The sequence below is a fragment of the Helianthus annuus genome, chromosome 16 (assembly GCF_002127325.2).
Source record: "Helianthus annuus cultivar XRQ/B chromosome 16, HanXRQr2.0-SUNRISE, whole genome shotgun sequence".
NCBI lineage: Eukaryota > Viridiplantae > Streptophyta > Magnoliopsida > Asterales > Asteraceae > Helianthus > Helianthus annuus.
The window spans coordinates 16,155,834-16,179,461 of NC_035448.2; the positions used below are offsets into that span (position 1 = coordinate 16,155,834).

The 23,628-nt window shown below is 33.8% G+C and overlaps 1 protein-coding gene across 1 annotated transcript; it reads left to right on the forward strand.

Annotated features, from left to right (window-relative positions):
- The first annotated feature begins 10 nt into the window (after window positions 1–10).
- Window positions 11–13,539, forward strand: LOC110916867 (probable transporter MCH1). Its single transcript, XM_022161523.2, has 2 exons — window positions 11–550; window positions 12,301–13,539. The coding sequence occupies exons 1-2, from the start codon at window positions 68–70 to the stop codon at window positions 13,363–13,365; spliced, it is 1,548 nt and encodes a 515-aa protein (XP_022017215.1). The 5' UTR covers window positions 11–67; the 3' UTR covers window positions 13,366–13,539.
- Window positions 13,540–23,628: the final 10,089 nt, after the last annotated feature.

Sequence of the window (23,628 nt, forward strand, 5' to 3'; positions counted from 1 at the left end):
TCTATCCTATTATACATAAATATATGAATACAACTCTCGAATATGAAATAAATACAGTACCAACTGCATGCCTCTTGGCCAAAACAAAATACTCCATTTGATAATGGAAAACAGCAAGTGGTTATCTGCTGTGGCAAGCATATGGATTCAGGTCACCTCCGGCGCCACGTACACCTTCGGAATATACTCAGCCACCCTCAAATCTAGTCAAGGTTATGATCAGACCACTCTGAACACCGTATCTGTCTTCAAGGACATTGGCGCCAATATCGGGGTTTTAGCCGGTCTACTCTACAGTGCGGTAACCTCATCATCTCGTTTCGGGTCTGGACTTTGGCTGGTCTACTTGGTCGGAGCGGTTCAGTTCTTTGCTGGTTACTTTCTAATGTGGTTGTCTGTGACCGGAGTCATTGACAGGCCACATGTGTGGCTCATGTGCCTCTTCATGTTCATGGGCGCACACGCTCAGACTTTCTTCAACACCGCAAATATTGTCGTTGGTGTTCGTAATTTCCCAGATTATAGTGGAACTAGCGTTGGCATTATGAAGGTAACTAATTCTTTCAATGTTATGACTAGGTTAGAACCACGTGTATTACACGGGTTAAATAAATGTAATTATATATATTAAGGGGCTGTTTGTCAACATCTGAATGGTAAAGTGCTAAACCAGTAAGAGGTCTAAACCATTAAGTGCTGAACCAGTAAGAGGTCTGAACTATTAAGAGCATATATAATGGTTAACCGTTCAGAGTCAAATGTCTGACCAATTCAGATTGGAGGTCTTAACCATTCAGACTCTGTATAAATCTTAACCATTCAGAGGCAAATGTCTGAACCATTCAGACATCTGCTCGTGAAACAAACAGTCTGAACTATTAAGTGCTGAACCAGTAAGAGGTCTAAACTATTAAGAGCCTCATTAAGAGGTAAACAGACAACCCCTAAGTAATAAAAAGTTATATCTTTATGAACCCCGTATATTGTACGGGTTAAATAAATATAATTTTATATATCAAATAATAAAAAAAAGTTATATCTTTAAAACCATATGTATTACACAGATTAAATAAATGATTACACAGATTAAATAAATGTAATTCATCATCATTAAGGATGAGCTCGGTACCGAAAATCCTCAAAAGTGGCTACCGGTACCGGTACCGAATATACCCGATTGGGTACGCTTCGGTACCGGTATTCGAGGGTAAAAACCGGTAAATACCGGTACCGTACCGGACTGGTACCGAAAATGGTAAAAGTCGGTACCGAAAAAGTACCCGGTTCGGTAAATTAGTACCTGTACCGGTTCGGTAAATTCGGTACCGGTACCGATACCGGTTCGCTACCAGTACCGGGAACGAATTGCTCATCCCTAATCATCATCATCATCATCATCATCATACTCAGTAAATCCCACTAATAGCAAAGCTAAGGTAGGGTATAAGGAGGGTAAGATTAAATAAATGTAATTGTGTATACTAAATACTAAAAACATCGTATGTTTAAAAAATCCGTGTATTATCAGGTTGAATAAATCTACCAAATAATAAAAAATTATATCCTTAAAAACCCCGTATATTACACGTGTTGAATAGATCTAAAAAAGAGTTATATCTTTAAAAACCATGTGTATTACATTGATTAAATAAATGAAATTTTGTATATTAAATACTAAAAACGTCGTATCTTTAAAAAACTCGTGTATAGTCGGGTTGTAAATCTACCAAATAATAAAAAAAATTATATCCTTAAAAAACCCCGTGTATTACACGTGTTGAATAAATCTAATTTTACATAGCAAATGATAAAAAAGTTATATCTTTAAAAACTTCGTGTGTTACACGGGTTATATAAATGTAACTTTGTATAGTAAATAATAAAAGAAATTATATTTTTAAAAACCCTGCGTTTTACACGAGTTGAATAAATATAATTTTGTATACCAAATAATAAAAAAATTATATTTTTAATAAATTAGGATAACATTCAATATTAATTTATTATTTATATATTTAATATAAGATAAGTAGGAAAGAGAGGTATTTGTTTTAAAAATATATTAAATTAACAATTTAGATTTGAGGATAATATTTTATTAAAGTATGATAAGATTTAATATTAATTTATTATTTATTTAGTTAATATAAAATAACTATAGATTTGAGGATACCTTCAATGAATGACATGTGTCCAAAAATTGGTTTCTTTTATTATAGTAGATAGATTGTTTCGGCCGGAATCTTTGTTCCGATCACTATTTTATATTTATATAATCTTCCTTTAATCGTAGTTAATACTTAATATAACTATAGTAAATCATATATTCCAGAGTTCTTCTTCCTAACTCAGTTATTTGCCGATAATAATCCAAACTGTTCCATTTTTGGCCGATAATAGTCTGCGTTAAAAATAACTTAACGGAGTTAAGTTTTTTTCCGAATTACAAACCGATTTTTAGAGCTTTTGATTAGAAGGGGGATATAGGTTGATTGATGTAAAATTAACCTCGAAATAATACTGGCATAAACGACGAAAACGATGCTTCAATTCAGGTGTTTAAACTTCCAATTAACAAAAATCAAGCCGTTTGGAGCACTGTTTCGAGGTAAGTTTTACATAAATCGAGCCGTATCCTCGTTCTGATCAAAATCCCTAAAACATCGGTTTGTAAAAAAACTTAACTCTGCTAAGCTATTTTTAACAGCGGACTATTATAGACCAAAAGTGGACCGGTTCGGATTATTATCGGCAAATAACTGAGTTTGGATTATTATCGGCCAAATTGAGAAAGTTGAGATTATTTAAATCCAATGTGTTTTTAAACATAAGGGTATGTGCCTAAAAAGATAACCAATAATGTTTTTTTTTCTTTTTCAATCACTCTCTAATTTTTTTCTATTAGTTTCTAGTGAATTTTGAAATGCATAACGTTATTATTATTATTATTATTATTATTATTATTATTATTATTATTATTATTATTATTATTATTATTATTATTATTATTATTATTATCAATGTTGTAAAACTCGCTAGACGGACCCTAGTCAGCCAACATGGCAGTTGGGTGTATTCAGAGTACTCGGGAAGTACCCAGGGAGTACTCAGACATGGTAAATATAAAGAAAATTAATTAGTGGATATTATATATATCTCAAAATAAGCATAATTCATGTCAAGATAAAAATAATCCATGTCAAAATAAGCATAATATAAATGTCAACAAATGAGGTTGACCGACTAGGCCGAGTATGCTCGACTAGTCCCGACTACTCTCTGAAAAGTCAACAAACGAGGTTGACTGACTAGGCCGACTATGCCAGCTAGTCCCGACTACACCGACTACTATCCAAAAAGTCAACAAACGAGGTTGACCGACTAGGCCGACTATGCCCGACTAGACCGGCTACTATCCGATGTTGACCGAGTTTGACCCGCCGGCGACTAATTTAAACCGCCTAGGAGAAAATCGCCTCGGAAGGGTTCCGAAGACCGACTACTCGCCGAGTACAAGGCCTTGGAATCCGACTTTTACAACACTGATTATTATTATTATTATTATTATTATTATTATTATTATTATTATTATTATTATTATTATTATTAACAAAATTAGCTCTTCTCATAACACTATTAAATTTCTATTCATTTTATTGGTCCTGCCTCAACTTCTACTTTTATTGGTTATGATTCTAATTGGTGTTGGGCTATTCCTATTGGTGTTGGGTTTTAACAAATGCAGATGGCTTTGATGATATTGCATGTAATTATTTATGCATGTAAGTTGTACTTATTATTATTTGGCAATTACCTTCTAGAATTACTTTAGCTAAATATCAAATGTGTTACATTTTGATTCTGCTATGGTTTGTAATTACTTTTTCATGCTCATTTTCTGAAAGGATGTTAACTTTTTTTTTTTTAGAAGTTACAATAGAATGACTATAAGTGCCCCTCATGTCAAACAAGATAAATGGATGGGTTAAATGATCGTAATTGATTTGAGACAAATTGGAAACCATAGTGACTAATAAGGTGAAATTAATACCATTGAATATTTGGATTAAAATCATTACTCTGTTCAAAATTCAAACCACATAAACTAAAACCTAGGTTTAGTCTAATCTAATACTAATAAAAGAATCATGTTAATGTCACATGGCATTTTGTCATTAAAATTATATTTTAATGCTATGTGACATTCTCTCCTTTAATAATACTATTAATATTCTTCTTCTTATCATATCATATTAATATATAATTCTTAATTTATACACAACAACAAATAAATACATATTGTTTTTTTAACGACTAATTTCTTTAATTCCCTGTTGTCTGTGGGACATATTATTATTATATCATATTAATATATCCAATTTATTAATCTATACATAAGTATAGATAAATACGTAATACATAAAAATATTTATCTTATACTATTGTAGTATTTTATTTATTTATTTATATTTTCATATGTGACATTAAATTTTATTTTTTAATCATTGCTGATCAAACCAAATTATGTTATTTACTTGTAGACCTAGATTGTCTAATCTAACCGAATAATTTGTTTGCGAATAACTACACACAGGTATCTCTTAATTTAGCAATATTATTATTTTATTAATAATATATTAGATTAATATCCAATTATTATTATTAATATATAACACATGTGGTGTCCGACACAAAAAAAAAAACTTTATCGCAAATATAACTCTTTATTCAACGAATTTTATACCGCCATGCCAATAAACCTATAAAAATGAATGGTATATAGTTTAAAATTTAAATTATATTTTATAGAGTAAATTGCCAAAATCGTCTCTGAGGTTTGGGCATGTTTGCCATTTTCATACAAAACAACTTTTTTATACCATATAGTCATTTACTTTTGAGATTTTTTGCCATTTTCATCCAAACGTCTGACTTTTTTTTTTTTTTTTTGCCAAAATCGTCCTTGAGATTTGGGATTTATTTTTTTTTGCCATTTTTATCCAGATGTTTGATAGAAAAAATGAAGCAAATTAGATGTTTCGATGAAAATGGCAAAAAAATCCCAAAAGTGAAGGACTATATAGTACAAAAAATTGTTTTGGATGAAAATGACAAACATACCCAAAACTCAGGAACGATTTTGGTAATTTACTCTCTTTTATATAATTTAGATTATATTTTAATTTATTTTTATAATTTAATATCAACAATGTTTAAGTTAAATATAAGATATTTACATAGCTTTTTAAGTTCACATTTGAGCGATGATATAAATTATTGGGGTGAGTTTTATTTGGATTAAAAAACAATAATTAAATAAGTAAAAGGAGAAAAATGCCCCTCATTAAACTGACTTTTTTGATGAAGTTAATAGGCTGGATGAAAATGAAAAAAAATGCAAAACTCAGGAATAAATGAGAAAAAATTGTTATTGCTATTGTTATTATTATCTATTCGTAATTAGTACATTATTATAATTATTATTATTATTATTATTATTATTATTATTATCTAAGTCACTAGGTTATAGTCTATGCGTTACACGGGTTTACGTAACATATTGTCTTTATTCAACCCGTGTAATACGCGGGTCTATAAACTAGTAAGTAATAAGTATCTCCTTTACTGTAAAGGAGATACTTACAATGTTCTCGACCCGGACCAGACCGGCTTTTCGCTGCTTGCGCCGGGCCGGTTCACCCCTACGAACCGTTAATGCAGTAGACCGGTGGTTTGGCAGGTGGCCGGCGGTTCGCCAAAATTGGTTGAAGGTTGGACCGGTCCCTGTACAAAAATATGCTTCTTTTATGTGTCACACTCATAACATCCATTGCTTCTATTTTTCTTCAAACCCTACAGTGGGGTGAACTAAACTTGATATTCATTGGTTTGTTCTTCTTGGTTTCCTCGAGATCTATGTTATTGTTTGTGTATATTGTGTTTGTGCTTGAAAGGAAGAAAGAAAATAGAGAGATTGTGTTTGTGAATGAAAATTAAAGAAGGTAAAAGGTTGTCTTGGGGTAGGTGAAAAGAAAAGCTGCATTTGTAAATATACATATATAATATATGATTTTCATGTATAGAAAAGACGCATTATTTAATTATGTATTAAATATATAATATATAAAATTATATATATATATACACACACACATCCGGTTCTGAAATCCGGTTCGACTGGTCTGGCCAATTAATCAGTAAGAACAACGATTCAATGTCCGGTCTCGTTATGAAATCATTGCCTTTAATATAATTAACTCTGTTCATGTTGTCCCCACTCTTCAGATATATGGTTCAGTTTTTTCAAGCTTGCTCTAACGTTATAAAACTTTCACATTGTCCCTTCATATTTATATCATCGTGGGTCCATTAATTAGTTAGGTTTCAATATTCCATTGGGTAGGTAGGTATAAGCCTTAACATGTGTTTGGTAAGAGCATAACAACGGTGGATGTGGTGATCCATCCCAAAAGACCGCATAGACCGCGTGCCACATCAATCCAAATCATCCCCACTTGAAACCCCACTTTTCCTCCAATAATAAACCATTCCAAAGCTCCACATCACACCCTACTTTTTACCCACTTTTACACTAAAAAAACAATTTTGAGTGGGTGGTCCCCACTCCTTCCAAACCAAACCAGTCCGCTCAACCGGACATCTCCTCCAACGGTTTTGGACCACTTGCTTTGGTTCGCTTGAGCAGACCACCCCAACGGACCACCCGTTGGGGGTGCTCTAAGTAATACTGATTATAGTTGAAAGAAATAAAATGAAATAAACTAAAACTGATTAGGGACTTAAATTTTGTAGATTATTCCAGTCAATCAATACACTTTGTTTTTAAGGTAGATTTTGAAATTGGTGCAAGTAATTAAATTAACTCCACTATTTGAGTTCGAACGTTTAGGAGATATATGATACTTAATGTAGGTGATTCTTCAATGGGGAAGGGGATCATAGTCGGGTTCCATCCTTGAACTGATGTCCTATTCTAGCCTAAGTTATTTTTAGCTTAAGTTATCGGTTAATAGCTTGAAAACTGAACCAACCCTCGTCTCATGTAATTGAACCTCCATCTAACCGAAACTAAATGGTTTCTTAATAACAAGTATAATGAGTTATGCTAAAGTATCTTGCATAATACTATATCAAAACATAATAAAATTTTAACAAAATTCGTAATTTAGTTTTAAAATATTAAAGTGAGACGACAAATTATTAGTAATCCAATAACTGGAATTTTTTTTATTGACAAACTAGGTTATAACCCCGTGTATTACACGGGTTGAATAAATAAATTTTATATACTAAATAATAAAATAATTTAGTGAGTCGAAGATTTATTTCCCCTCTTATTTCACTCTCTTTCATATTATATACCTATGGGGTCACGTAGTTGAATCAATGAAATATTAAAGAGTTAGTAATAAGAAGAGAAAATAAAATAAATAGTTAAGAAATGAAATTAAAGTATATAAAGTATACTTGTTCTCTCTAAATACTGATTTAACCAGGTTTATAACCCAGGTTCAAACTCTAGATATATAATAAAACTAATTAAGTTATATCTTCATCAAACAAAAAAAATATATATATATTTCAAACTTTGTGGTTTTACAATAATTTCAAAAGTTATTTTAATAACTTATTATAAAAAAAACACAAATTGACTTATTAGTTATTACTAAGGATGTTCACAATTCGATTTAAAACCGTGAAACCGATCAAAATGGTCATCGGTTTCATTTCACGGTCGGGTTTGTTATTAACTTTCGATTTATGTATTAAGTTTACTAATATATTACTTCCGGATTCAAATTTAAATTTTTAATTAAAAAATTAATAATATCTTATTACAAAAAATGTATGTAGTTACTAACTATATTTATTTTATTCAACCCGCGTAATACACAGTGTTCTAACCTAGTTAATATTATAAATGAGAAGTATGCTTTAAATTTAAAATAAATAATAATTATCTATAGTTAAGTAGAAGAGATTAAACAAAATAATATTTAGTAGGAGAGTTATCTATAATTAATTAGAAGAGATTAAACTAAATAATATTTAGTAGGAGAGTTATCTATAATTAGTTAGAAGATATTAAATTAATAGTAATTATCCATAAGATATTATTAAACTAAATAATATTTGATAGGATGATTATCTATAATTAATTATTAATTAAAAAAGATTAAACTAAAATAACAATTATCTATAAGAGAAGGCCTAATATAATGACAAGTGTCCTTAATATGGTTTCTTTTATTATATGTATAGAAGATTATTAGTAATCCAATAACTGGATTTAAAAAAAAATTAAATTAAGACGACAAATTATTAGTAATCCAATAATTGGATTTTTTATTCTTCTTTTTTTAGTTAAACTAGGTTTAAAGAAGTTCGCCGCGTTGTGACGAATTTCTTTTGTTATTTAGTCTGTGTTTACATGTGTTTTGAAATCACTACGAGCGTGTTGCGAACGGAACTGCTGATAAGAATAAAAAGAAAATGTAGAAAAAAAAAACACTAAAAGATAACCGAAAGAGAACCAACCAAAAAAGTTGTATGGTAACGATGTTGTTCGTATGAAACCCGTGGTCAGAGATTAGCAAATTGTTTTGGGTACCGTTACCAAATTTGCCGAACCGAAAGATCTCAAGTACCAATTCGGTACCGACTTTTGGCGTTCCTGGTACCGGTTCACTACCGTTTTTTACCTTCATATACCGGTACCGTAACCGGTATTTTCGGTATCAGTACCGATTCTGTATCGGTTGACACCGAGCTCATCCCTAGCCCTGAAACTAAAAAAAGAAAAAAAATTAAAAGTTGAAGAAAATCAACAAAAAAAGTTGTACGATACCGTTGTTCGTACGATAACCGTGATCAGGGATGAGCAAATGGTACCAAGTAGCAGCACTGAATTTCCCGAACCAAAAGATTTCCAATATCAATTAGGCACCAACTTTTGACGTTTCTGTATTAGTGCCGGTTTTTACCTTCATGTACTGATACCGAACAGGACCGTCCCGTTATTTTCGATACCAGTACTGGTTCGATACCAGTACTGGTTCGATACCAATTGACACCAAGCTTATCCCAACTTTTGATATTAAAAAAAGGATTAAAGTTAAAAAGTAAAGAAAATAACTATTATTATAATATTAAAATAATAAATGTATTAAAAAATACATATTATTATAATATTAAAACCACTATTCATTTCAATTAGTTTATTAATATATAGTAATAATAGTAATAGTTAGGCCACGTAAATATACTTAGTGCCATATGCATGTAATAGGAGTATTGGATTTTAAAAATCTCAACTATTCGTCGTTTGCTGCTAACAGTCCCAACTTTAAAAATAACCACTGTTAGGCCTAACTTTTAACATATTGGCCTCTAATGGACCCTGACTAACAAAACTCTAACACCGTTAGTCTCCGGTCGCCGAAAAATCGTTTTTTGGCAGGAAAACTCATTATTGGCCGGAAAACTCAACATTTTCGTCCCAAATATCTTTGTAACCTTGTTATGGACCTTTAGGAACCCTTTTCTAGTAAAAGCCCAAATTATTAAAGTCGTTGGAAAACTCCTTTTTCGCCGGAAAACTTCTTTTTCGCCAGAAAACTTAACTTTTTTGGCCGGAAAACTCAACATTTTTGTCCCAAACCCCTTTGTAACCTTAGATCGGGCCTTTAGAAACCTTTTTCTGGACAAAAACGATTTTCCGGCAACCGTAGACTAATGGCGTTAGGGTTCTATTAGTCATGGTGGCCAATTTGTCAATAGTTGGGACTGCTAGTGGTTATTTTTGAAGTTAAGACTGTTGGCGGCCAACGACGAATAGTTGAGATTATTAAAATCCAATATTCCTATGTAATAAGATAGTTCCACTGCATTATTGGGTTTCAAACAACGTTTCAAACAAGGAGAGGTAAAATAAAGTAGTTACTTTGGACTCTAGCTTTTGCTTCTCTAAGATATTAAATTCTAGAGAAAAGATAATACGTATATTTAAAGTTGATACATGAGTTATAAGATTGAAAACTTTGTGACGAAAAGGCCCCATTACTCATTATTCGTTTTAGGCCCCCAATAGCTTGAGGCGGCCCTGGTAAGCACAATTCGGCTCGGTTATGAGCTTTCACCAAAACAGAAACCGACATATTTGGTTAGTAGAGTTTCTTAACTAATCGGTTTCAGCAAATCAATTTTTGTGTCGGTTATGGGTAATTAACTACTTTTTTTTATAAAGAGAAATTGTGTGGACCATAAATTGGTTTTCAAAAGGCTCAAACTATTGGGACAACAAAGGTGCCTATTTGCACATTTTAGGGTTTATATACGTTGCGTATACACCTATACGCAACGTATAGGGTGGCATAAAAATCAGTGTCTGACGGAATTCAGTTCTGGTCTGACTGCTCCTAGACGCTGCATATAGGCCTGTATGCAGCGTATATAAAGGGTCTAAAAGACAATATTTTATAAATGTTTATAAAAAAACACCCTTTATATACGCTGCATATATGCCTATACGCGGTGTATATAAAGGGTCAAAAAGACAATTGTACCCCTGGTTTGGGCTGTGTATAGCCCCCAATCCAGGGGTAAAATGGTCCTTTTTTACCAAACTTGCCCCACATATACGCCACATACAGGGCTATACGCTACGTATAGTAAAAAAGACCATTTTACCCCTGGATTGGGGGCTATACGCAACCTAAAGCATGGGTAAAATTGTCTTTTTGACCGTTTATATACGATGCGTATAGGCCTATACACAACGTATATAAAGGGTGGTTTTTTTTAAAAAAATATTCATACAATATTAATCGTTTTAGTAAAGCTTTATAAAAGAAGTTTTCTATTTTAAATAAATAAAAAAGTAAGTATTTCTTACAAACTTTTTTATACAACATTAATCATTTTTATATGATAAATATCGTATCATATAGGTGTAGTATAGGCCTACAGTACAGTACAATACAGTGTAGTGTAGTGTAGTGAAATGTCGTGTAGTGCAGTGCAGTGCAGTGTAGTATAGTGTAGGCCTATACGGGACCTAAACTACACATATACGAGACCTATAACCTATAAGCCTATACGTGATCTAAACTACACATATAATCATATACGAGACTTATACTACACCTATAGGCCTATGTGAGACCTATACTACATCCACAGGCCTATACGAGACCTATAAGCCTAAACGGGACCTATACAAGACTTATACTACACCATATGATACAATACTACACCTATAGGCCTATACGAGACGATACTACACATATATGCCTATACATAACTTATACTACACTATACTATAAGATACGATACGATAGGATACGATATTATATTACACGTATGGGCCTATACGAGATTTATACTACACTATATGATACGATACTATATCCATAGACCTATACGAGACCTATATTATACTATACGATAGAATACTTAACATTGTTTTTACTACACTATACAATACGATACGATACGATAGAATACAATATTATATTACACGTATAAGCCTATACGAGATTTATACTATACTATAGGATATGATACTACATCCATAGGCCTATACGAGACATATATTATACTATACGATAGAATACTCAACAATGTTTTTTATATATCTATTTTTAAAAATTACTTATAATAAAAGTTTGCTAAAACGATAAATAATGTATAACAATGTTTCTTTAAAAAACCACCCTTTATATACGCTGTGTATAGGGCTATATGCGGCGTATATAAACGGACAAATTCCCACATCATATCAGAGATTCTCTTGGAAATTGAAAAAGGTGGCTATACGCCGTGTATAGACCTATACGCGGCTTATATAAAGCTAGCGTTTGATATGCAAATAGGCATTTTGGTGTGCAAATATGTACACCCTTTCAAAAATACAAGTCTAAGATTAAGTTCTTTATAAATTTATGGAATAATCATTTCTCAGTCGTGAAATAACTACACTCGTGAAATAACTACACTCGTTGATTTAAACTAAATTAAGGTTCATCAATATGAAACTTGAATAGATACTTGGTTGAAAGAAGTCATATATCTGTTCTTTTTCACTTGATTTTAGAAATAAACTAAATAACTAATATTAAGTGTTTTTTTGAAGTCTTAGTTTAATGAATATATATTCAACATACAAACACGAGTTATATAAAAAAAAACTAAAGATATATCAATTCGATTCGGTACGATTATTTTCGGCTACGGAGAACACAACCATATTGTTAACTTTTTTTTTTCTTAAAATTATAGGGTTTTGTGGGGCTGAGTGGAGCAGTACTAATTCAAATCTACCACACATTGTTTGGTGACAAACCAACCACCTACTTACTCATGCTTGCTGTGTTTCCAGCACTAGTGTGTCTTGCTACCATGTCTCTCATTCACGTAAACCCTTCAAACACGAGCAATGACAAACCTCATTTAAATCGCTTCTCGTTGATCGCACTCATAATTGCCACATATCTAATGATCATAATCATCCTTCAAAACATCTTCACATTCCCATCATGGGCTCACATTCTCACAACAACTATTCTTGTGATTATGGCGTTGTCACCTCTTCAAGTAGCCCTCACAGCTCAAAGAAGCGAACAAGGATCACCATCCCCTGTCATGGCCCCACTGATCATGAATTTCGAGGATCAAAATGAAGTTGAAATGAATCTGCTACAGGCAATGAGCACAATCAACTTTTGGTTGTTGTTTCTAGCCATGGTTTGTATAATGGGGTCAGGGTTAGCAACAATCAACAACATAACTCAAATAGGTGAGTCGCTTGACTATTCAACGGTTGAGATCGGCACAATGGTTTCTCTAATGAGTATATGGAATTTTCTTGGTCGGTTTGGTGCTGGATTTGTGTCTGATTTGTTCCTACACAAATATGGCGGGGGAAGACCGTTGTTTATCTCCCTTACACAATTAGCGATGGTCCTGGGCTATTTGAGCATTGGCTTTAGTGGGAACTTGTACATTGGTTCGGTAATTGTGGGTGTTTGCTACGGATCACAATGGTCTTTAATGCCTACAATCACTTCAGAAATATTTGGGGTGAAACATATGGGAACTATTTTCAACACTATTGCCGTGGCCAGCCCTATGGGTTCATATATATTTTCTGTTCAAGTGATTGGAAACATTTATGACAGGAAAGCACAAGCAAGTGGGGGGCCGTGCCACGGGCTTCATTGCTTTAGGCTTTCGTTTTCTATATTTGCGGCAGTTTGTGGTTTTGGTATTATTGTTTCCTTGGTGTTGTTTCGTCGAACAAAGGGGTTATATGCTTCAATTTTGCAAAGAAGGTTGAAGGGGTAAGTTAGAAAGAGCTCTTGCGTTGGATTCAATTTGCATATTATATTTCTATATGCTAAGTTAATAATGATTATTTTGTAATGGAATCATGTTCCATCAAAGAAAGAAGATGGGGTTTGTATCAAATCCATCACTAAAAGGAAATATTGAAATATATTTTTTATTAGTTTTGTAGCATATGATATATTTGGATTTATGTCATTATGTATGAGTTCTATCAATGCATAAAATGGAATTTGAAATTTTAAAGTTCATGGAAATTGAAAGGAACTTAATCTGTTTAATGATCTTTCATGATAAATTTTAGTTGTAACTTTTTTTTGAAAGGTGTGAATTATTCGCGAATGTCGGGAGGTCTAGCATACGTTGTCTTAACCGGGTCCGCGCTAGAGAGCCCCCTCGCACAATAGATCCCAATTTAAACCCCTCAATGAGAAACCCCTATCACCAAGCCCCCTCGCACAATAGATCCCCTATCCCACAATTTAGTTGTAACTTAACGTGATAAGGAAGGTTAAGTAACTTGCTCGGAAGAAACTTGATTAAATTCAGCTCAACCCAAATTGACTCGGATAGATTTTTAAGAGTCTACGCAAGCGAGCTCTTTAGGTCGTTTTTAAGTAGAAGTGTCATATAAAATAACCTCAATACAATAAGCCAATGTGAAATTGTGAATATGTGATGTTCAAATAAAAAGGTCCAAAAAAGAGAGTCCAACTATAATTAGTTACAATAATGTTTTCTGACATAGAAAAAACATGTTCATGTGACAGATCTTGATTAAAATTTTGTCGAACCACTCCTAACCTAAAAGAAAAGAAACTATTTTAAAATTAGTTAATAGAAGGTATAAATACAAATATTAATTTCTTTTAAAGATAATTCACTTGTTTTCTAGAATATTCGCAAGAAAATATTACTATGGATTTAAATTTTAAAATGAAACTATGGATTAAAATTAAATATGACTAGTATTAAGCACTCCTTGCGTTGCGGTGTGGGTGAGTACTAATGCTACACTACTGTCAGTGACCACCGACACTGAAGTTGCGGTGTTAATGCGAAGAAATTAAACCGAAACGTAAAACGTAGAATAAGATAACTAAGTTGATCTAGGACTCGCACGTTACGATGAACCCACGTCAATTTTTTCTTGTTTGACAGATTCATCGTAATCTATATATAATATATATCATTACCACTATACAAACCATAATGTGTACGTTACAACAATCTTTGCATCAATATGTTGCAAACTATATTTATACAAGATTTTGACTAAATTAATTAGATTATTATAAATAATAATAATTTACAAATAAAACAACACAACTTTGAATGGATCAAACCGATTGAATATGGTAAGATAATGAAACAATTATTTGATTAGGGTACAACCACTTAAGCACAATTTATAACCATACATGCATACAAAACAGATTGAATTTGGTAAGGTAATGAAACCATTATTATTTCATCAAGGTACAACTACTTAAACACATCTTACAACCTATATTTGATTAATGTACAACTATTTAAACAAAACTTACAACCAAATATGCACACAATTATTTTAAATTAATATTATATAAATATATAAATTGAACATCCTATTATCATTTACAACTATATAAGTTACAACACTCTTGCGTTGGGCTCGGATGGAACAGAAAGTCAGAAACTAATAGGAGCCACTTGAAGCTGACAATGAGCTTTCGACCCATTAAGCCGAAACTAGTAAAAAAGCTTAAAAGAGTTTAAATAGGATATACTCTAGAATGGTTTAATTGGATTTTATTTTTTCGGTTTTGGTTCAGTTTCAAACCCATTTGGTGGGCTACTGGTTTGGGGGTCCCCACTCCTTCCAAACCAAACCAATCTGCTCCATCGGACCACCTCCTCCAACAGTTTTGGACCACTTGCTTTGGTTTGCTTGAGCAGACCACCCAAAGGACCACCCGTCGGGGGTGCTCACAATGGTTATAGTTGAAAGATATAAAATCAGATAAAAAAAAACTGATTAGGGCCTTAAATTCTGTAGATTATTCCGGTCAATCAATACACTTTGTTTTTATGGTAGATTTTGAAATTGGTGCAAGTAATTAAACTATTAACTCCATTATTTGAGTTCAAACGTTTAGGAGTATATGATGCTTGAATGTAGGTGATTCTTCAATGGGGAAGGGGATCATAGTCGGGTTCCATCCTTGAACTAATGTCCTATTCTAGCCTAAGCTATTTTTAGCTTAAGTTATCGGTTAGTTGCTTGAAAAGCGAACCAACCCTCGTCTCATATAATCGAACCTCCATCTAACCAAAACTAAATGGTTTTTAAAGCCTATAACCGAAGTCTTTCATTTTGGTTCGGTTACAACTCAAAACCTACCCATGCAGGCCTATATTAAGGTGTTTATGATGAGAATGGTGATCAGATGATTGAGGGATCAAGGTAAAGAAGTTGATGGGTGGAGGTGGACGAAAATAGTGAGGGGGATGGAAGTTGACATGTGCGGAGGTGCCCCGGTCCTCCTATTTTTCGTTTCGTAGTAGTAATTTTTCCCAAAAAATTCAGAAAAAGGTTATATATATTAAGTCTGTCTCCCTATTTTTTAAACTTTCGGCGTCCTGTATTTAATAGGTCAAGCTGCATCACTGGAAGTTGATGTCGATGATTGTGTCAGAAGCGGATAAAGGGGGTTGTGGAGAACATGACATGTTAATACAGGCGAAAATACTTGAGCACTTAGCTATTTTTTAGATGTTTTGATTGTTTTTCTGAATCATATAGGGTGAGTGTATTGATACATCCCCCAAAATTAGGTCCCCATCCCCCCCCCTCCCAAAAGCAGCGTATAGGGCTATGAGGGGAATATAAGGTACGAAAGCATTAAATGCGTCAGAAAACGAATGATGATTGATGCTACCTACAAAACGAATGAGTATAAGCTTACATTTATTCAAGTTGTGGGTGTAACATTAACACACAAGTCGTTTTGTGTGGCTCATGCGTTTGTCTCTAAAGAAAAACAAGATAACTTCTTATGGAGAGGCTCAAAGAATTGTTGGTAGATTATATGGAGCATGTGATAGTAACTTGATTTTTCGACAGAAAAACTTAATCAAGACGATTGTAATCTTCAGGTGGAAATGGATAGAGTCACACAATAACTACTGGCACAACCACCTATAGTGTTAAAAAGTATGTTGTCGAGTATAAAAGTGGTGGTGAATTCAAGTATGACTGACCATCAACCGCCTGAGGTACAACAAGGAATGAGGAGGTATTTGATGTGTGCAAAATGCAACATATAAATTACATCAAATGAGACATAAAACTACCCTTTTTTAGTACTAATGTTGGAAAAAGCTTGTTTCTTTCTTCCTTTTGAATTTACAGGATCAAATGAGCTTAAACGAACAAAAGGAGCAAATAAGCATCCAAAACCAACATAAATACAAAAAGAAGGAATAAACGTGACATGCCCGACCCCTCGGCAGCATCCCAAAGCAGAAACAAGACAACAGAAGCTTGACCACGGGGCCGTGCCCAGCTGGGCATGGGGCGTGGTCAGGGGCCTGAACAAAAGACAAACCTGTAGAAGCTTCCATGCCCACCACGGGGGCGTGCCCAACTCAACACGGGGCGTGGTCAACGCAAAGATACGCAGAATCTTAATAGTACAGATAAGAGTTGACCACGGGCCGTGCCCAGGAGACATGGGGTCGTGTGGGGCCCTCTGCTGACACTTGCAATAAATGAAGGAAGAGAAGATGCTGGCGACGGGGGCGTGCCCGCTGGACACGGGGCCGTGGCCAGAGCTCTGTACTGGCTATAAATAGGGTTGCTTGGTTCTCTTGAAAGGCATTCCTTGGCAAACCACTACTCTCTCACTTTGCCACCACTCCACCACCACTACAACACCAACACCCACCACCATCATCCATCATCCATCCTTAGAGTGTGTAGTAGTCTCGGGATCCAAGATTGATTGTAAGGGTTCTTGCCAATCAAAGGCCATGTGTGGTTAAGCCTCTTACATCACTTGGTGAAGACATGTCATTTATGTATTACTTTTGTTTTTTTAATCTTTCAGCACTTTTTATTTGGGTTTGTATTAATGACTTTAATAACTAGTTTCTTATGTTGAAGGTGAATTTTTCTTATCATTTTTCCGTGGTGTCTTTAAGTTACTTTATTGTCTATATAAAGTAAAAGACTGCATCATTCATGTCTTTACGGTCTATATAAAGGCATGTTGACTGCCAGGTCGGCGGTTAGGGGAATGGTTTGGTAAGGTTCTTGCCTTGTTCAGTGTATAGATCCTGCACGGACCTGGTTCAAGCTTACTAGGACCTCCTTCAATACCCAAAGGTATTGGATGGCAGGGGTGCGAATAGCTTGAACCCCTCATATGTAAACTACTATTAATACTTTAAACTGGCTTCTTGGGATTGTATCCTTGTTGACTCAAACCACTTAGCCGAGGGTAACGTCACCTTCAAAAGAGGGGCCTACCACTTTTCGCATTAATAACTTACTTAATTATCTTTCAATATTCCGACCCTTTGGGATTGTATCCCTGCTGACTCAAACCACTGGGTTGAGGGTAACGTCAACTTCAAAAGAGGGGCCTAATACTATAACTAAGATAATCTCTTAAAAAGTCCGAAAGTGCGAATATCATCAAAGGATACATTAAAGACGAGTCGGATCCAAGTGATTCTATCTTGTCTATCTATTTTTATTTTATTTATCTTTGCATTTTTAGTTTTCATTTTTATGTTTCAAAACTTTTTCTCAAAAATTTAGATTGATTAGACATTGAGGATAAACCGGTACTAAAAGCTCTCGTGTCCTTGGACGACCTGGATATCTTACCAACGCTATACTACGCTCACGATGGGTGCACTTGCCCAAAAGTGTGTTTAGTGTTAGTAGAATATCGTGTTTTATAAATTTAAAACTTGACTAATGCGTAAAATGGACTCAAAATATTAATAAAAACATATCACACCTAACGCACACCACATACATGCATGCATGAATGTATGTATGTATGTATGTATGCATGCATGCATGCATACATCCATACATGCATACATGCATACATACATACATACATACATACATACATACATACATACATACATACATACATACATACATACATACATACATACATACATACATACATACATACATACATACATACATACATACATACATACATACATACATACATACATACATACATACATACATACATACATACATACATACATACATACATACATACATACATACATACATACATACATACATACATACATACATACATACATACATACATACATACATACATGCATGCATACATACATACATGCATGCATACATACATACATACATACATACATACATACATACATGCATGCATGCATGCATGCATGCATGCATGCATGCATGCATACATACATACATACATACATACATACATACATACATACATACATACATACATACATACATACATACATACATACATACATACATACATACATACATACATACATACATACATACATACATACATACATACATACATACATACATACATACATACATACATACATACATACATACATACATACATACATACATACATACATACATAACATACATACATACATACATACATACATACATACATACATACATACATACATACATACATACATACATACATACATACATACATACATACATACATACATACATACATACATACATACATACATACATACATACATACATACATACATACATACATACATACATACATACATACATACATACATACATACATACATACATACATACATACATACATACATACATACATACATACATACATACATACATACATACATACATACACACACATACATACATACATACATGAAATACTTTATAAATGAACCGAAACGAACCGAAATGAAATACTTTATAAATGAACCGAAACGAAACAATTTATAATTTTATAAAATTGATTAATAAAAAATGTGTTAATTTAATTAATATTTGATACATATTATATTTTAATATAAAATTGGTTAATAAAAATTGTTATAAGTTTATTAATATTTCACACGTAAATGAAACGAAATATTTTATAATTCTATAAAACTGATTAATAAAATATGATATAATTTTATTAATATTTGACACGTATTATATTTTAATTGTTGCAGATATGTCGTCAGACGAGGAGGAGTTTATTGTCCGGGGTGGTGCGATACCTACGCCTGGATTCGATCCGATGGTCGGGGGTGATTGTTCGGGATTTACCTTGATGGACTACCCACATCGGTCTAGGGAGTATATGTCACACTTGTTCGATAGCGGAAGTGCGCGGTGTGAACTTGATTAGTTTTAATCGCATACGATATAAGTAAAGAACTACATGATTAAAAACACATGATGTTCATCCATTGATATAGTTAAAAGATACACACCATAAGTTGTTTAAGTACAAGACAACATAAGTTATAAGTTTTTACAAAAGACTAGTTCGACATAATTTTGAGATATAAGTAGGGCTGTAAACGAACCGAACGAACACGAACAAGGCCTTGTTCGTGTTCGTTCGTTAAGGAAATAAATGTGTTCACGAACGGTTCATGAACACTTACCGAACGAGATTTTATGTTCGTGTTCGTTCATTAAGGAAATGAGCATGTTCGCGAACGGTTCACGAACACAAATAAATTTGGCGAAGGCGACGAAGGATAAAGATAGATAGCCCTGAGAGTAACACTCAAACTTGAATCCCTTATTGTGGAACGGAGGTCGATCATATTCGACGATGTAAATAATGAGAAATGAAAGGGAAATGATGCATAAACAAGGTGAAAGTGGGTTTCCCAGTTTAATTGTTAGGGTAATAAAATAAATAAAAGTTTAATAATATAAAAAGTAGAAATAAAATATAAGAAAGTAAAAAGATCTTCAATTAAAACACAAACGAACACAAATCAACGAATGTTCACGAACACCTTACCGAACGTTCACGAACACAATCGAACGAACGAGACCTCTGTTCATGTTCGTTCATTTAACTAATCGAACGGAATTTCTTGTTCATGTTCGTTCGTTTATTAAACGAACGAACATAAACGAACTTCCCGCCGAACGGTTCACGAACTGTTCGTTGAACGTTCGGTTCGTTTACAGCCCTAGATATAAGGCTTTGCTTCCTATATCCCATTGAAGATGAGATGTATGGACCAAACCCTTTAAAAGGATGACATCGTTAACTTGATAAACCACCGCTTCTAGTAAACCGATAGCACCAAGATCCCTTTAGTTTCCTGAAATACACGTGTTTTGAGTGAATTCTGATTAATTCTTAAAACATTTGAGAGTTCGTATATAACAAAGTGGTATGTCTAGCGTCTATGAACAGATCATTAATGTTTTTCAAGGACATTAATATATGTGACGACATAGGAAGCACTCAACCCTAGCAAATTTCCTCCAGTCCACCCGGTTGGAACAACAAAAGCACCACATGGGCCACACAAGGACCCAAGAGTGGGGCTCCCTACACCCGATAGATCTACCACTCTTACCCCTCGGTCTTAGACAAGATTAATGAAGCTTAAGAGAGACCCTATTCGCACATGATCTAACATTTCATTCCCAAGCTAAACCATACCATCGAGACATGTATTCCACCCCAAGAGTTGTAAAACCAAAAACATTTAAGAGAAAAAAGGGAACATGAACTCACAGCTTTACGTCTTGAGAGAAAGAGAGAGAAAGATATAATGCTAGCAACGGTGTTCCAAACGTGAATACTCATTAGACACTTCGGTCTTTTCTAGACCTTGTACTCGTTGCTCATCTTGAATGTTTATTATATTCGTTTTATCTTTGGAACACTTGTGTATTTTAATAATATGTTGGCATTTGTTTTTGTGTATATGCTTTTATTATATATAGTTCTTTTATATACGTTGCATTTTTAGTGTGTACGAACGGGCCTCGCCCTTCGTGAGTCTTCGTGTCTCACACGATCATGAGTGAGAGTCTCTGTGATCCCCACGACTTGCTTTGTTCCGAGTGATATATATATATATATATATATATATATATATAAGTTTAGTGAACCTCGTTCACTTATGAGAATATGTTCGAGTTGGGAATGTATAATAGTTACACAAATATAATCGTATATCTTTTATGGATATAAGTGTTAAAAACATTTATTTTTAACGTTGTAAATATGTTGTCGTACGTGTACGACATCCTTGTTAGAGTACACTTCAACAAGTGTATGTGAGTGCATCACCGTGTACTTGAGTCTTTTATACGTATACATATACCGTATCTATACTTGTATTTGCGTGTTCTATACGTGTAGGTATACCATATTTATACATGTAGGTATACCGTATTATACGTGTAGGTACACCGTATTATACGTGTAAGTGTACCGTATCTATACGTGTAGGTATACCGTATTATACGTGTATTTTATATTTATATATCTATAATATATTAAAAAGGAGAAAGTGATGGATAAAGATGTAATTTTACCACTTATACAAGTTGTTAAACAGGATCTACAAAAGAGTTTAAGCCATACAATGGGAACTCAACAGCCATTTTAAGACGCCTGCAGGGTTATTCTTGGAATTTCACAAGGAGATTTAATTTTACCACTTATACAAGTTGTTAAACAGGATGTACAAGAGAGTTTAAGCCATACGATGGGAACTCAACAACCATTTTAAGACGCCTGCAGGGTTATTCTTGGAATTTCACAAGGAGATGTAATTTTACCACTTATACAAGTTAAACAGGATGTACAAAAGAGTTTATGTGACAACCGTCAATTTTGCATGCATCCGTACAATTAATTAATTTTAATTATGAGCTTAATGACTGTGTTTGATTACATCTGATGCTTTAAACTGCTTACTGATTTATGTTATATACATACATGTGCATTCTTTACATACAGTCACTTCAATTATCTCATACAGACTCTTAGTGACAAACCTGATGCACAAAGCACAGTTAGTACAGTGAGCGAATAACTCAGATACATGCTGACAATGCCAGCACTTAGACAGATACTATTTTTAAGCCAGTATGGGCCAGGGATAAAACACTACACCAGTGTGGAGTGTAGGGAAGTGAGGACCATAAGACTATGTCACTAGGTGATAGTTTGAGTGCCGGAAAGTGCCTAAAACGCAATTTAATTACAGAATTCCGCATTTTAGTAACAATTCAGCTTTTAACACACTCATATTATACAGAGTATTGACTAAATGGCCCTGGACACTTTCCTAAGTGTTGGAATTAATTTCGTTACAAAAAGATGCACAAAAGACGCTTGACGGGACAATTAAACGCTTTAACGGAACGATGCGAAACCGAACAACCAGACATTACCCGGGACATGAAAATATTGTTAGAAATATTATTTTATTATTTTAAATTAATCATGGTCACAAAAATCCCCATGCACCATGCAAACATGACATACACCCACTATACTTGTAAATACCCTTAACCCTTTTATAATTACCTCATAATTAACAAAAATTTACACTTTGCCCCCCCCAAAACCGAAAATCTGCCCACTTAATTAGAGAATATTTTGTTTAGATCTTGTGTAAGGCAAATCTCACTTCCATTGGCCAATAGGATGGGTATGATTACCCTAACCCCTAGTAGTGCACATTTCCAAGGATTCTCCATCATCACAAAGATTGCAACCAATCTCCTCCCTTCTCTCTCTTAATTTTCGGTTCATACCCCCCCCCCCCCTCTCTCCACAACTGAATTCCATCACTACCATACATCAAACCTCCATTTCTTCTCCATCAAGCTCACATTCAAGTGGTAAAGATCCTCCATAGAAGTGAGAAGTTGGAGTGCTCTCAAGAAGCCTTGTTCAAGCTTTTCTCACCATCATTCTTTATCATCTCATCCTAATATTTCAACCCTAGCCTTGTGCTAGTAGTAAGTCCATTCATACTCTTGTTCCACTTTGATTCTTGTTCGATTGTTGAATGTTCATCACACACAAAAGCTTAAACAGCTTGCTGAGTTGGATTTCCAGCCAACTTCAACAGGCTGTAACGGGATCATTTTAAAACGAAAAACGGAATTTCTAAAGCCTAAAATGAGTATTTTGGAATAACTAAACAAATGGCGCTGGAATCATAATTTTTCGAGACCGTTTACTATTT